Source organism: Oenanthe melanoleuca, chromosome 17 (assembly GCF_029582105.1).
Source record: "Oenanthe melanoleuca isolate GR-GAL-2019-014 chromosome 17, OMel1.0, whole genome shotgun sequence".
NCBI lineage: Eukaryota > Metazoa > Chordata > Aves > Passeriformes > Muscicapidae > Oenanthe > Oenanthe melanoleuca.
In genome coordinates this window covers 6570197-6585924 of record NC_079350.1, presented here as the reverse complement: position 1 = coordinate 6585924, position 15728 = coordinate 6570197, and the positions used below count along the sequence as shown (strand labels likewise).

Here is a 15728-nt window from a genome sequence, read left to right as displayed (position 1 = left end):
CTACCTTCTCCCCAAGGCCAAGACCTTGTGCTGATTTCCATCTGCCTTTGAACTCTGCCCTGAGGCTGCCTGGGTGTGCACATGAGCTCCAGCTGCCACCAGCCCTGTGTTCTCACCCTTAGGCTTGTTCCTCATCCTGGGAGCAAACAGCACCCTGCCCCAGCAGGACCTGCAGTGACCCCACAGCCAGGACCTGCCCATGTTTGCTGCCTGCAGCTCCCAGGTCCTTGTCCAGGGTGTTCAGAACAGGTCAGGTTCATCTCTCCTGCATCAGGTGCACAACTCACACTGAAATATTGCACACTGCTGTGTGCTCCCTGCCATGGTGAATTGCTGTCATAGCAGCAGCAGCCACAGTGGCAGTTGTCCTTTTGTCCTTAATGTGCAGGAAATGATTTATCTCAGCAGGCATTTTCTGTGCTGGTGTGATTTCTGTGCTGAGGGGGAAGGCACTCTCAGGGTGGTTCTGTTTCATCAAGAAGAGAAGTGCTGTCTCTTTAGAGAGCTCAGGTTACCTGCTCTCATCCAGGACAGCACTCAAACATCTCCATGAACCCGTGGCATGAACCAGCTCCTTTGGCACACTGCTGGGAGAAGTGCTTGTGCTGATGCATTGCTGCATTTAACTAGCAAAGCTCCAGACAGGGAGAGCTGCTCCTCCTGTGCAGCAGCCCAGAGGGCATTTAATGGTGAGTTGGTTTTCCCCTCCATGGTAAAAGGGGTAAATGGTTCTTGGTATTGTGTTCAGATGTAGGATCACCACACTATGCCACAGGCAGCAGAACAGCTGGTCTGGTGTTTGGACTGGAGAGCTCCAAACTGGCCAGTGGTGCTGATTCTCTTGTATTTTCCACTAGCACCAGTGACTGGATAGGTCCTAAACCAGAGAGGGAACAGATGGACAAACAGGGAGATAAAGGGAAGTTCACAAAACCAGGCAGTCTTTGCCTGATACCTTCAAGGCAGTCAGGATTTAGGGAATGTAATATCTTCCTGTCAAAACCTGGTGAATGCATTACACTGTCAGGGCTGACCTGTCAGCCCAGCCACCAGCTGAGCAATCCCTTCACATCCATCCTGTCCAGCTGTAGCTCCCCAAACACCTACAGGGAGGGTAGCACAGAGCTGTAATCCATCCTGTACAACTGCAGCTCTTCAAACACCTACAGGGAGGGTAGCACAGAGCTGTAATCCATCCTGTACAACTGTAGCTCTTCAAACACCTACAGGGAGGGTAGCACAGAGCTGTAATCCATCCTGTACAACTGTAGCTCCCCAAACAGCTACAGGGAGGGTAGCACAGAGCTGCAATCACAGGCAGCCTTTCCTGGGGAAGGGTGGGCTTGTGCTTGTGTGGCTGCATTGTGTTCCCTTTGGTGCCGAGGAGAAGGGCTCAGGTTAATGATTAACAGCCACTGGCAGCTCTGGGCTGGCCGGGCAGCCCCGAGTGATTCTGTGCACTTGGAGAGCACAGAAAGAGCCGTCCCTGCCAGACGTGGCATCCCCGCAGCACCGGCCGGGAGACAAAAGCCTTTAGTGTTCCCAAAAAGAATTTAAAACATTTTACATCAAAAGGCTGCAGAAGTTCAAACATGTCACCGGCAGCCTGTGGCACAGGACAGGAATGGCTTTGTCAGGAAGGCTGTGGAGAGGGGGGGATAACACTGAGCAGCAGTCCTCTTACACACATCATTTTCAAGCTTTCTCTACATCTCCTCTATAATTAATACCTTCCACAGTGCACTGGGAGCAAGAAACACAACCCACAGCAGCTTTTGGATCATGAATAGCTGTCAAACAGCAAACCCCAGAACCAGGAGTGCTGCATGTGCTGCTCCTCTGCAGAAACCTCCTGATCTTGCAGTGAAGGCTGAAGCCAGAGAGACCAAATTAGGGGCATCCATTGGCCAGATCCCAGCTGGGCCACTTCTGTTTTTCTTGAGATCATGGCTCTGCCATGGATGGTGAGACTCCTCAGCAGGCAAATGAAGCTCTTCAGCAGGTTTCTGCTCATGGCCAGGTCCCTACAGCGTAGGGAAGACTTTAATCCAGAGCTTGAACTAGTGCCAGTCATTTGAGTAGAGCTCAGGGATGTGAGAAGTGCTGGTACAGCCATGTTAAAGGCAGGATCTGAATAGAAAAGTCGTGTGGGGATTAGGAAATCCTGTACAGGGAATTACACACCTGAGAGAGCACTGCAGCCAGGCATGTGAAGCAAGGGATAGAAGTGGTGGCTTTGGCAGGAACATCTCTGTGCCACCCTGGCAGCCAGGGGCCAGTCCCAGCCCTGGGGGCTGCTGCTGTTTGCAGGTGCTGAGCCAGCAGCTGTGCCAGAGCTGGAGCAGGCACAGCCACCCCTCCTGTGCCCTGTGCCCTGCACCCTGTGCCCTGCCTGGCTCTGTGTGTGTGTGGGCTGAGCCCCAGGCTGTGCCTGCAGGCTCCTGTGCTGCTGGGCTCCCAGGTGTGCCTGCAGCCCTGCCCACTGCCCTGCTGCATGGGCCCTCCTGATGGACCCCAGAAACCTGGGAGCTTTGAACTTTCTGTGATTTCTGGCACTGACTCCAGGGGAGCACTGCTTTAAGACCTGAGGCCTTGGAGGAGCTTCCAAATTTGAGTGATGGAGTTAAAATCATGGGTGTGTAATTAGAATATGCGATTTCACATGGTGAAGGGTTTGAAATTCAGGGTTTTTAGAATATGGTAATAGGTATGGGACAAGATGGAGGATTTTGGGCGTTGCCCCATCTTCCTTTTCTAGTTCCTTCTTCTTCATGATTTCAGGTAGTAATTTTTGGTTGGATAGTTAGTGCTGCACTGTGGGTCACAGGTGTTTGGTTATTGGGTCAAAAGCATAAATAATATAGGTGTTAATTCTCTGTGGGACTGTAACCAGCTAGATTCAGCTCCATTTTGCTCACTTTTAGCTGGTAGATAGAAGTGTTGCAGATCTCTCTGCACTTTAGATAAGATTTAATAAATGACCAAGTCCAAACGAGAAATCCATCCCCTTCGTGTTTTTAATCCTGACTCTGAGTGAAGGCAGAAGAAAATGAAGACAAGGCACTAAGCAGGTGATGCAAGTAAACCACCACACCCTCCCACCATCCCTGGGACCATCACCCCTCCTGGCAGGGCTGCTTCCCTCCCCGTGGCTCCAGCAGCTCTCAGGGCCCAGCTTTGGCTGCAGGCTGGGTGTGGATGCTCAGCCCAGCAGGGTGTGAAAGGTTCTTTATCCCCCCTTTCCTTCGGCTGTTTGTTTGGTCCCTCCCACAAGTTTTTCCCTTCTGCCTGGTTGTGGCACAGCTTTTAAACCTGAATGGAGTATTTATCCAAAAATATCCACATGCATCCCTGCAATTCCTTGTGAGTTCTGGGGGCACTGAGTGATCCAGGAGACTTTTTGGATTTGGGCAAAGGCACAAATGATTGAACTGTAATTCAGAGCTGTCCTCCAGGCCAGAGTGGGCTGGTAGGGGAGGTTATTCTGGGATGCCTGTGCTGTGTGGAGCTGGGCACTGTGTCACACAGGGCAGCTCTGGCACCTCTGGCCATGGCTCCCAGGTGCCTCCACACTTTCCTAACAGGAGCAGAGACAGAATTATATTAATGAGAGCCTTGATGCTTAACCAAGCTACAGCTCCTGAGAGGAGGGTACTGGTTCTTCTGGAAAGTGGCTAAATAAGGGTGAATATTTAAGATGCTGTATTTATTCAGGCTGTAATGACATGCTGCTTTTTTTTTTAGAGTGTGTTTCATCAAAAGCAACTGTTCTGTTCCCTGTTCCCCCTGTTGTGTGGTGGCATTTCCCCCTCCCCTGTACTTTTTATTTTTTCATCTAATTAAACTATTCAATTCCAATTCCTTTTTCTCTTTTTTTCCTTTTTTTTCATTTCATTGCTGTGCCATTTTACTTCAGTTTATTTAGTGTTTTAAAATGGCTTCTATTTAAATTTGGAAGGGAAGAAAAATAAATCTGCTAAATATATTTCTATTCAGATCATATGTTGTGGCTTTTCTCTTTTTGAAGAATGAGGTCTAATTTTTGAACCTGAATTCACTTGGCTCAACTCTTGGCTTCAGCAATGTTGGGTTTCCTTTTGTTTTAAACTAATTCCCTTTTTCCTACTGCTGGGATACATTTATGTCTTCGTGCTAGCAAAGCTTTTAGGCATGTGTTTGGTTTGAGAATGTTCATCAGAGCAAGTATGAGCAGAGGATTTGAGGATGAGGCTGCCTGACTTTTATGGTGGTCCTTGGTGAGATGCTGTGGACCTGAAGCATCATCAGTCCTTTCCCAGCTACCCATGCACATCCACTGTGGATAAGTCATTGCACATCACTTTCCTTTCCTTTTTGTCCCTCCCTCTGAAAATCCAGGCCTTGTTCCTTTCTGGGTAGGGTGGGGTTTGGGTTTTTTTGAGGGAAAGGGAGTTTACTAAATACTTGCTGCATTCAGAAGAGAGAAAAGGTAGAAATAAGCAGGAGAATCTAAGGTGTATTCAATAGCACAGGGATTAACTCACAATTATTTGCAAAGTTGGAGTTTTTTTAATTGATTAAAGCTTTATCTTAAACACTTCAGCATGGTTAGAATATGTTTCTCAGTGAGGAATGTGTGACTGAGAAACATGGAAAGAACAGCTGGGGGAAAAAATAGCTAAGGAAAATAGAGATTTTATGGTGTTTCTGACAAGCTGTGTCACTGCCTGTTGTCCCTAAAGTCACAGTCCTCAAAGCTGGTCTGTTTGGGTCATCTGAGTTCCCAGCCTTCCAGAGGGGTTTGAGACACATTTTTCTGTGAATAGGAATTCCTTACAAGTATCTGGATGTGTAGCTTAGCCTGCACCCTTCTGAGAAGGTTTTCTGTAGGACAGAGGGACTGTGAGTTAACCCCACTCCCAAGGCTGCTTGTTTCAAATTGTTTTGCTGTCGCTGCTTAAAACTTCATCTGCTACAGCAAGAAAGGAAACAAAATATAGATACTTCAGAGCAAAGGTATGAATAAAATGTTCTGCCTATAGAAACTGGGAGATGCAAAACCACAGGTCCAGCAAGCAACCACAACTAAGCCAAATATATGCATGAAGGGAGAGAACCCTTAGCATGCATGGCAGCAGAAGATGTCATACAGGAGATCTGATTTATGGTGGAAACCTCAACTTTTGGCCGTGCTCTGAGGTCAGGTTTTGCATTGCTGAGTCAGGCCAGTGGGTCCTTGAATTTTCCTGTCTGAAGGTGATGTAACATCACTCCCCTCTGCCCTCGAGTTCAGCTGCTTGGTGAGTCCATGTGGGGTCCTGTTTGTGGCTGTGTATTTTCATGGGGGGTGTGTAAGTTTAGTGCCCATGCCCAGGTTTGAGGTGCTTCAGCCCTTCCCCATCTCAGGGGTTAATGTGGTAAGATACAGCTCACCTGTGTGGAGGGAGCCCCTGGGGGGCTCAGCTTTGACAGCAGGTCTGTGCTGGGGGCTCAGCACCTCGCAGGACCTGCCCTGTGCCCTGCAGCCCTGTCCCCTTGCCCTGGGGGTCCTGCAGCCTCTGTAACCCTGTCCCCTTGCCCTGGGGGTTCTGTACCCCCTGCAGCCCTGTCCCTTTGCCCTGGGGGTCCTGCAGCCCCTATAACCCTGTCCCCTTGCCCTGGGGGTCCTGCAGCCCCTGTAACCCTGTCCCCTTGCCCTGGGTGTCCTGCAGCCCCTGTAACCCTGTCCCCTTGCCCTGGGGGTTCTGTACCCCCTGCAGCCCTGTCCCTTTGCCCTGGGGGTCCTGCAGCCCCTGTAACCCTGTCCCCCTGCCCTGTAGCCCCTATAACCCTGTCCCCTTGCCCTGGGGGTCCTGCAGCCTCTGTAACCCTGTCCCCCTGCCCTGTAGCCCCTATAACCCTGTCCCCCTGCCCTGGGGGTCCTACAGCCCCTATAACCCTGTCCCTTGCCGTGTAGCCCCTGCAGCCCCTATAACCCTGTCCCCTTGCCCTGTAGCCCCTGTAGCCCCTGTAACCCTGTCCCCTGCCCCGCAGTGACCGCGCAGCCCCCGACCCTCCCCTCCCTTCCCGGTGGGGTGCCCGCGGTGCCCCCCTGCCCGCCGGCAGCGCTGATCCTGCCCCTCGGAGGCTGGATCTCTGCTCATTAGCTGCTGTTTGCTGAAACCGGATACCTGGGGCACCCCCGCCAGCCCGGAGTCCCCGGGCTGCAGCTATTTAAAAGGACAAGGGCAGCCTTGGAGCTTCCACCTCTTGCACATCCATGTCCCTCCCGGCGCCCGCTGCCAGCGCCTCTCTCCTGGATCCCCGCAGCATCCATGAGCCACGCGTGCCCGAGCGGGACGTGCCGGCCCCGGGGAAGGATTACCTGCTGAATTTGGGGGGACCCCAGAGCTCCCCGGCTGCCCCCGGGCCCCTCACCACCCCGGCCGCCTCTCCTGGGCTCGCTGCGCAGGAGACACCTTGAAGGGGAAAGAGGGAGGAAGGGGCTTTGTTTGAGTTTTCTTTTTTTCCTCTTTTTTTTTTTTTTTTTTTTTTTTTTTTTAAGAAGTAGCAATTGCCGTGAGCTGCTGGCACAAATGAATTCCCAGGGCCATGGGGTTGCACGGAGATGCTGCCCAGCCTCGCAGCTCGCTGCAGAGTAAGTGCCCGAGGGAGCAGGGCAGGGGCAGCCAGGGGTGCAGGCAGCAGGTGGCATTGAGGGGATCCCGTGGAGCTGCCGGGTGTGCTGCGGGCAGGAGGGACCTGCCGGTCTCCCTGGAGCTCCACGGTTGGCTGGGTGGGATGTCGGATGAGGAGGGGAAGCAGGGATGGAGGTTTATCCACGTGTGTCCCCTCTGCTGGCAGAGGTGGCCAAGCAGAATTGGGATCCAACTTCCCTGGATAGGAGAGCTCATTGCCCTGCTCCTGCCCTCCGGGATGCAGATTCCATCCCGCGGTGCTGGGAGGAGGAGAGGGGCTCTGGAGATGCCCTGGGGACACAGAGCAGCGCTGGGGGGGAACAGGGGCATGGGGGGCTTTTCTCCTCCGAGCCTGAGTCCCACCCACAGGCTCCCAGCTGCACCAGGCGCTGATCCCAAGGGAAAAGCCGTGTCAGGTACTTTATAAGGTGGGTCAAGGGTGGTTTGGGGCCCCTGGCCCTGCACAGGTGAGTGCAGGGGGCTTCAATTTCCATCAGCAGCCTCCCCAAAGAAAGGCCTGTGCTTCCCTCCCTGGGGCCTGGACAGGGTCTTCAATTCTTTCCCACAGAAGAATTTCTTTTTTTCTTCTTCTTTTTTTTCTCCTAAATTATTTATTTATTTTGCATAATTTCTCGTAAATGCTTCACTATTACAGAGGAGGGCAGCAGAGAGAGGCAGTAAGGACATCCTTAAATAATTTTGATTTCTCAAAATCTGCCTTTTCCTCTTCTCTCTAAGTCCAGAGGAGAGATCCTTGGGGGGTGGGAGGCACATCTGCATTGCAAATAAAAATAATAATTACAACCACCAATCAACCAACAACAAAAAAATAGTAACAGCTAAGAAAAAAACACTTGAAATCACGGACTTTGGGAATCAGAGATCACAGAAATTGCACTATTTATAAGGAGAGGAAAAAAAAGGCAAGAAATCCAGCGACCATGGGCCAGCCTGTCTTCCTAGAGTGTACTTTGTGTTCTCTCTCCTTTTTCCAAGGTAATTGCAGTCTGCCGAGAGGGAGTTAAATGGGATTAAAAGATCTGTGTAAGCAAAAGGACCCAGAAGAGAAGGAGGAAGGAGTGAGCCGTCCGGGCCAGGGGTGTCTGTGACACAGCCGAACCCCTTAGCGAGGCAGAGAGCCGAGCTCCTGGGAAGGATGTACCCACAAACCGCCTTACCCCCCGATTTCTGATGGATTGCCGCAAAAATTGCCCGAAAGAGACAATGCACTAAACGTGATGGAGCCGGAATCAGAGCCGGTCTCCAGAGTCAGAGCTGCAGCGGCAGGCAGGGGGTGAGTACAAACTCGCTGCTCCCGGCGCTGGGGAGGGGAATCCCGGGCGGGCCGGGGGCGCGGGGAGCCGCGGGATCCCGGGATCCGGGAGCGCGGTGCGGGGAGACATTCCTGTCGCTGCCGGGGGATGATGTGAAAACTCCCGCTCCGCGGAGGAGAGCGGGCTGCGGGCTGGGAGGCCACGCTGCGGAGCGGGAGAGGGGAGCGCGGCTGCGGGGTGCCGGGGGGGATCGGGGAGGAGCCCCCCGCACCCCCGATCCCCCCGTACGGCGGAGGGGCTCCCAGCCCCGGCGGCGGGGTGCTGCTGCAGCCCCCAGGCAGCTGCAGGGACGGGGCTCGCTGCCCCCCGCAGCCCTCGCCCTGCCGGTCCCAGCCCCTCCGGAGCAGGGATGCTGTCCCCACCCTGTCCCCGGGTACCTGGGGGAGCCCGCAGGGCGAGGAGCAGCGCCGTGCTCTCCTCGTGTGCTCGGCGCACACAAAACGCTGCTCCCTCTCCATCCGCGTGTGTGTGAAAAGATCCAGGCACGCACACCCTGCCCGTCCCCCTTCTCCCACAGCTGCGGCCAAATTTTGCTGTTTTCATTGCTAAATGCGTTGTTGGAGGTGGTTTTGTTGTTGTTGTTATTATTTTCCTGGGAACCCGCAAAGGGTTAATCCCGCTGGCTGCGTTGTCGGATGTACTGATGATTTACCGACACTCCCTTGGAAAGGCTGGGATTCTTCTGCCTGGCAGTTTGAAAAAGTTGTGTACAGGATCCCTGTGCTCGGCTGGGCTGCGAGATGGGGGAAAGAAGGGGATGGGGCCGGGGGGATTTGGGGGCAGCCCCCTGCACCCCCGGGGTCACCCTGCTGCGGCCCCTTGCCCGGAGCCGGGGGTGGGTGAATGTGCAGCTCCCTTTGGAGGCTCAGCCTGCGTGTGGAGTTACACGGAGAGCACAGAGCCCTTCCCAGGGGCTGCAGCTGCTCTCCTTGACAAGCTTTCTGTGTGTTTATATACTCACCAGGACTGAACCTCAGTGCTTTAGGGTTATTGTGGTGTGGGGGTTTTGTTTGGGGTAGATGTGGCTGTGGTGTGTCTGGTGACTGCAGCATCTCCCAGTTACACCTTTCTAGGGCTGGGCATGGTGTGGCAGAGCCGCCTGGGACTGTGCGAGGGTGGCTGGTGTCAGAAGGGAGCAGCCCAAAGGGGAGCAGACAGATAAAGGTTCCTTTGAAAGCACGAGCAGCGTGTCCCAGCGAGGGGACGGGCTCTGTGCTGCAGAGACACTTGGCACAAGGCACAGGCACTGACAGAGCCCCAGCTGCTGGGGCTGGCCCGGGGCTGGCCGTGATCTCGCTCAGATCAGGACAGGGAGATGCTGCTCAGGTCCCAGGATTTGTCCTGTTGAGCACAAATCAGCCCCGTGTGAGCACAGCTTTGGGAAGGAGGGACCCAGCAGCAGGCAGCGTGGCTCCCAGCCTGCTGGAGATCCGTGCCAGGCTGAGCATCAGGGTGTGCCAGGCTAGCAGAGCCCGGCTGTGGGCTCTGAGCCGTGGGGAATGTGCCCCTGGGCTGTCCTGGTGCCCCGGAACGAGAGCCTTTTGTTCCAGGGTCTTCCCGGCCTGTCCCCCTGCCATGTGCTGCTCCAGTCCCTCCTCAGCAGAGGTCGCTTGTTGCCCTTTGCATCCTCTCCCGAAGGGATTTTTGGTGCTGGGGTTTGGTGTGCTTGGCAGAGAGCCGTGCATCCCAGCACCTCCATGGTCTGTGCAGCCACTGGTCCTGGAGAGAGGGCTCTGAGCCTGGGGCTGGCACATCCCTGAGCTCACCAGCCTTGGAGAGGGCTCTGAGCCTGGGGCTGGCACATCCCTGGGCTCACCAGCCTTGCACAGGGCTCAGAGCTGGGGCTGGCACATCCCTGAGCTCACCAGCCTTGCACAGGGCTCAGAGCTGGGGCTGGCACATCCCTGAGCTCACCAGCCTTGGAGAGGGCTCTGAGCCTGGGGCTGGCACATCCCTGAGCTCACCAGCCTTGCACAGGGCTCTGAGCCCAGGCTGGCACATCCCTGAGCTCACCAGCCTTGGAGAGGGCTCTGAGCCTGGGTCTGGCACATCCCTGAGCTCACCAGCCTTGGAGAGGGCTCTGAGCCCAGGCTGGCACATCCCTGAGCTCACCAGCCTTGGAGAGGGCTCTGAGCCTGGGCTGGCACATCCCTGAGCTCACCAGCCTTGCACAGGGCTCTGAGCCCAGGCTGGCACATCCCTGAGCTCACCAGCCTTGGAGAGGGCTCAGAGCTGGGGCTGGCACATCCCTGAGCTCACCAGCCTTGCACAGGGCTCTGAGCCCAGGCTGGCACATCTCTGAGCTCACCAGCCTTGGAGAGGGCTCAGAGCCCAGGCTGGCACATCCTTGGTCCCCTGGCCACCCTTGGGGTGGGTGAGGGCTGTGCTGCCTGAAATCAGTTCGTGATGGGGATGATCTGGTGCATTCCTGGGGTTCCCTCTTGTACCAGCACTCCTGCAGCTTCTTCTGGAGCAGGGCTGGTGGTTGGGGAGCTGGTGGATGTGCAGGAGAGATGTAAACCCACTGTACAGGGTGAGACTCAGACAGCTGGCTCCCCAGGCAAGGAGCAGCAGTCAGAGTATGCTCAAAGACTTGAGCTGCCAAAGTCTGTAAAACCAGAAGAACACAAAATTTACAGGCTCTTCAACTTAAGGGCTCTCTTGGTCATTTCTGCTGATGGATTTTTGGTGAGCTCAGCCCCCCCCCAGAACACAGGGCAGGGTTTGCATTGCACTGCACATGGAGCACGAGTCCAGACTGTGCCATCCCAGCCCCAGTGCCACGTGCTGGCCGTGGAGGAGGCTCCTGGGCACCTCTGGTGGGTGTCACACTCTGCCTGCTGTCACAGGCCTGGCAGATGGCACAGAGCTGCCCTGGGCTGCCTGGCCCACCTGTGTGCTGCATGTTAAAGCTGCACACAGGGCACTACAGCATCAGCCAGCCCCTGGGCTGGAGAGAGGCATGGATCCTTTCCAGGAGGAAAGGAGGATTGCTTGCAAGATGGGCAGGTGGTCTGGGGACAGATGATGGCATTGCTGGACAAATTCAGCAATAGGGTGGCAAATGATGTGTGTGCTGGGTGCTTGGGGGTAGAGAGGAGGCAATTGCACATGGAGATGTGTCCCATGAGGGATAGACAGTGTCACAGTCCAGGATCACCCTCTCATGCTATTCCATGTGTCTCTCTGAGTGTGTGCTTTATTAAAACAAAGCTCCAGCTTCACCCCCTTTCTACAATGGGTTGAGGAGTTTAGATCTGTCCTGGTTAATATCTCTGTTCATGGAGATTCTGATACTGACTGGAGGTTTGTGATGAGATGGTTGTCGGAAATCTCTGCCCAGGGACAAACACAGGGTTTGTGGGGTTTTTTCCCCCTTCCCTTTCTTTGCCAATTTGTTGGGGGCACAAGTAGAAATGATGGGCACTTTTACTGAAGTGCAAATGGACACAATGGGGAATTCTGTATGGCTCTGCCAAACCCCATTCACAAGATGAAGGAATGCAAAGGTGTTTGTTGGAAGGACAAAAAAGGAGTTAGGTGACAGATCACACTTAGCACTTCGTTTGTGGAGGGCTCCAGTTACTGGAGAGCACAAAGGCCAGGGCAGCATTGAGTGCTGTCACCTCACAGCAGCAAAGTCAGTGTCCCAGCCAGGGATGGGGAGCAAGGGGAGGCTGAGCAGTGGGTTCCCAGGAAAGATCCCCCTGTGCAGAGCTGCTGGCAGCTGCCTGGGAGGCTGTTTGGATCCTATCAGTCTGGCATCTCTCAGGTGAGGAGCAGGCTGGCACCAGCAGGGCTCAGCTCTGGGACAGCTCTGTGCAGTGAATGCAGGCTCGAGTTCCAGCCAGGGACAAGGACCAGCAGTTTGGGACCCTTTGGGACCCTCTGCTGATGCCAGCCCAAAGCCTGAGGTGTCTGCAGGAGCTCACCCTGGCTGTGCTGGTGCTTCATCCCCACTCCTGTGCACTGCAGGTCAGGCTGGCCCTCCTGGAGAAATCCTGAGAGGAGCTGGAGGTGCCAGGTGAGCCAATATCAGGATCCAGCTCCCCTGCAGGGACACCTTCCAGTAGACCAGCCCTATCCAACCTGGCCTTGAACACTCCCAGGAATAGGGATTTCATTTTTCCTTACTTAGTATTGACATTTTCTAGATCACTCTGTTTCCTCAGTATTTCTAAGTGACCTTAAGAATGGATTTCTATGGGCCATATCTCTTTGCCTGCTCAATACTTTCCCTTAAAAACATAGCTGCTGAATGGGGATTTAAAATTAATAGTATTCCAGTTGTTTCAGAAACTTTGCCCTTATCACCCTGGGGTTTGCAGCAGTGCCTGTGTGCAGAATCTTTGCCTGGAGGTGTAAGTCAATACCTCATTTATACTGCAGGAGAGGTCCAGCAAAGGACTGAGCAGGGTCAGTATGGGGACATCCACATAGTTGTGTGTTTCCATTGCTCTTGCCAGAAATTGAGGGGGAGTGGAGAAATACCATCATTTCCAGATGCCCCAGAAGCTCCACAGAGGAGGTTTCTGGTACCAAATAAGAGTTCTACCCCAAAATTCGATGCACAGTACAGTTTAAAGCCTCATTTTATAGGTTGTGATTTGCTTCCTGCTGTCTGTCAAAACTGCTTGGGTGTCTTACAGAATATCACCTCCAGTCATGTGCAAAGGATCTTAAGCCACACGTGCATTTTCTCCATTTTAAGATCCACATTCTGATCTACAGCTAGAAATGCAGATTTGCTTTTCTTGAAAAGCAATTTTCAGCCTCCAGCTGGCTTTGTGGTCTTTTCAACAGGAAGAAAATACACCTGAATGGAGAAACGTGGTGGGGAATTGCTTTTCCACCTTGCAGTAATGTTTGCAATTTCAAAGCCATTTCCCCACTGTAAATGAGGGAGAAAACAAAATAAAAAATTAAATGCTGCTGTGGGCCCTTGAAATATTTCCTTCAGCTTCAACCCATCACCTAAACAAGCAAAATGTTAAAATCATTTGGACTTCTTATTTTAAGGCAAGGCAAACCTTTTAATTAAAAAAAGCTAAAATTGCTCCAAACCAATTCTAGAAATAGTGGGGAATCAGCTGATCACAGTTATTTTGCAGGTTGCCTCAGCTTTGTCAAAATGGCACTTCCTTGAGGGTAATGTGTGGCCAAGTGTACCCTGAAGGCTGTTGTGTTCCTGTTGTCCTCAGTTCAGTGCAGGGCTTTGTTCCAGCACTTGTCTGGGCAGAAGGGAATAAGGGTGTTTGTGCTTCTGTCCCTCTCACTTTTCCTTGGACTTCTGGCACTGGTCAGATCAGACTGATCCATAGGAGTTTGCCAAAAGCAGGGAAGTAAAACTCAGCTGTAGTCAGTAACTTCAGTTTGCTATAAAGGGAGTTTGTGTGTGCACTGGAAAACCTTTAAGGCTCACATGAGCTTACATCATGTGTGCTGTACACCCAGAGACTGCAGCAGTGGTTTGGGTTGGAAGGGACCATAAAAATTCATCCCATCCCACCCATGGCAGGGACACCTCCCACTGTCCCAGGCTGCTCCAAGCCCAGTGTCCAACCTGGCTTTGGACAATTCCAGGGATCCAGGGGCAGCCACAGCTGCTCTGGGCACCCTGGGCCTCACAGGGAACAATTCCTTCCTAGTATTGATTCTAAATCTGCCCACCTTCAGTTTAAAGCCTTCCTCTTTGTCCTGTCCCTCCATGCCCCTGTCCAAAGTCATTGTCCATCTCTCTTGGAGCCCCTTTAGGCAGTGGAAGGTGCTCTAAGTTCTCTCTTGAGCATTCTCTTCTCCAGGCTTCTCATTGTGGTACTCACAGACCCTGTGAATAAAATAAATAAACATCTTTAGTGGTACCTCTTGATTTCCTCTTAGTGGAAATCACTGCTCATGGGAGGGAGCTGAGATAAAGGCAAGGTGGGTTTGATAGCTCTATATAAGGAGAAAATTCTTCTTTACTCTTGCTACTCAAGCTGCTTTCGCAGCTCCGTCGGAGCTGTAACGGAAAAAGAGCCTGCATTTAAAATCCTGGGATAATTAACAGCCCCATCACTCACAAGGCTGCCATTTGGAAGCTGCTTTTGCTTTTTCCATTAAGTTGGTAAATTTTGCCAAAGTGTTTTTCTTCAGTGTTTTGGCACCCGGCCGTGCTGTCGGCTCTCTCGGTGGGTCCAGGAGCAGGGCTGGGGCCAGCTGGATCCCACAGCCTGCTCTCCTCTCCTTTACAGCCCCACAGTGTCCCTGGAATGGAATTACATGCTGCATTTTCTCCTAAGACTTGTTCTCCTCATTCTGTCAATCAGCAGGGAGTTTGGTTTGTGAAGGTACCCCTCAAAAAAAACAAAACAAAAAGTGGATTTCAGTGTGCTGTGAGCAGCAGTGGTTGTACAAATCTGCACCTCACCAGATCACAGGTCCTTAACAGCTGGCACTGCTGCAGGTGATGATCCCTTCCCTGTCCTGTGCTCCATCAGGCAGCCAAGCCCAGCTGGTGATGCCCAGTCAGGTCCTTGCTCCATGCACACAGGGAATTGTGTGCACACCTTCAGCTCTGCTGGAGATGAGCACAGAAATTCAGGTTGTCTTGTGAGGTGGATCTTAGCCTCTCTCGTGCCAAAAAAATACTGCCAGAGGTGGCCCTGAGGAGTCATCCTGTTCTGCTCCCTTCCTCCAGCAGGTCTCTGCACCTGGCAGAGTCTCAGCCCAACAGGTGTGTCCCAAGGGATGAAGTTGTCAGAAAAGAACCAAGGCTCCCCCGCTGGAGATCTCTGGAGTGTGGTGAGGGTTTCCTGGTTAGGATGTGGCTGTTTGTAGGACAGGGGAAAAGAACACCAGGTTTGGGCTATTCCTGGCTGTTGTTTCACAAATTAAAGCAGTCCCAGAGCTCCTGAAATGTGCAGGCTGTCAGGCTGATGGAAACAGCAAAGGAGCACAAGGATTGCTTCAGCTCATTTGTTTCCCAGTTCATGTAGGACTGCTCCAGTATTTTATCTCTTCAAGCATTAAAACATTAGTAAGTGGCTGGATTCCTGGATGGATTTTTACATTCAAGGCCAGGTTTCCCCACTGGTGTAAATCACTGTGGCTTTGTTTTAGCTGTGGGAAAGGGTCTCCTGCATGGTGTGAGGATTGGCCCAGGGTAATGCCTTGTCTCAGAGGATGCTTTCTTGGGCTAAAGCTGAGGCTCAATGGCAGGAGAAGAGTGGTTTGATGAATGACTTGTGTCAGATGTGAGAGGTGAGCGAGCTGCACTCTGGCATGGCTCTGCACAGCCCAGTGCTCACCCTGGCTGGGCTGAGTGACAAACACCCTGTGCATGTCCCACACTGCTGCCTCCTGGCTGAGGGCTTTCTGTAGTTTACATTTCTGTCTATTCTTCCAGCAGCCTTTGCTGATGAAGCTGTTAAATATCCTCTCTAGAAGATGAGGGAATTCAGTCTTCAAACTTTCCACTGACAGCTATAAGTGAGCCTAACCAAGGAGTTTCCCATGTTCTTCAGTTGGCTTCAAACCAACAGTAGGAAGCTGATGGGAGAAGGGGGGGTTCAGTTACCTTTCTGGTAAAAGGTTTTTTCCCCAAGCTGCTGTTTTCAATGTCACTTGAAGGCTTAAAGCTGAGCTAACAGAGAGGTTTGTTAAATTCCCTCTCAGTCATGAAAGGGTCTGTGAGAGCACAGGGTTGGGAGTCTGTGGATCTCCCACTTCCTAAACTTTCAGGCTTGTGAGGAGGTTC

General features: G+C 52.9%; 1 protein-coding gene across 1 annotated transcript in view; it reads left to right on the top strand.

Moving 5' to 3' along the window:
- The first annotated feature begins 7424 nt into the window (after window positions 1-7424).
- The window catches only part of COL27A1 (collagen type XXVII alpha 1 chain), a 139303-nt gene continuing 130999 nt past the window's right edge, over window positions 7425-15728 (top strand). Inside the window, exon 1 of the mRNA XM_056505220.1 lies at window positions 7425-7950. Coding sequence (XP_056361195.1) covers window positions 7895-7950 — 56 coding nt within the window. The 5' untranslated portion in view covers window positions 7425-7894. The remainder of the gene's footprint in view (window positions 7951-15728) is intronic.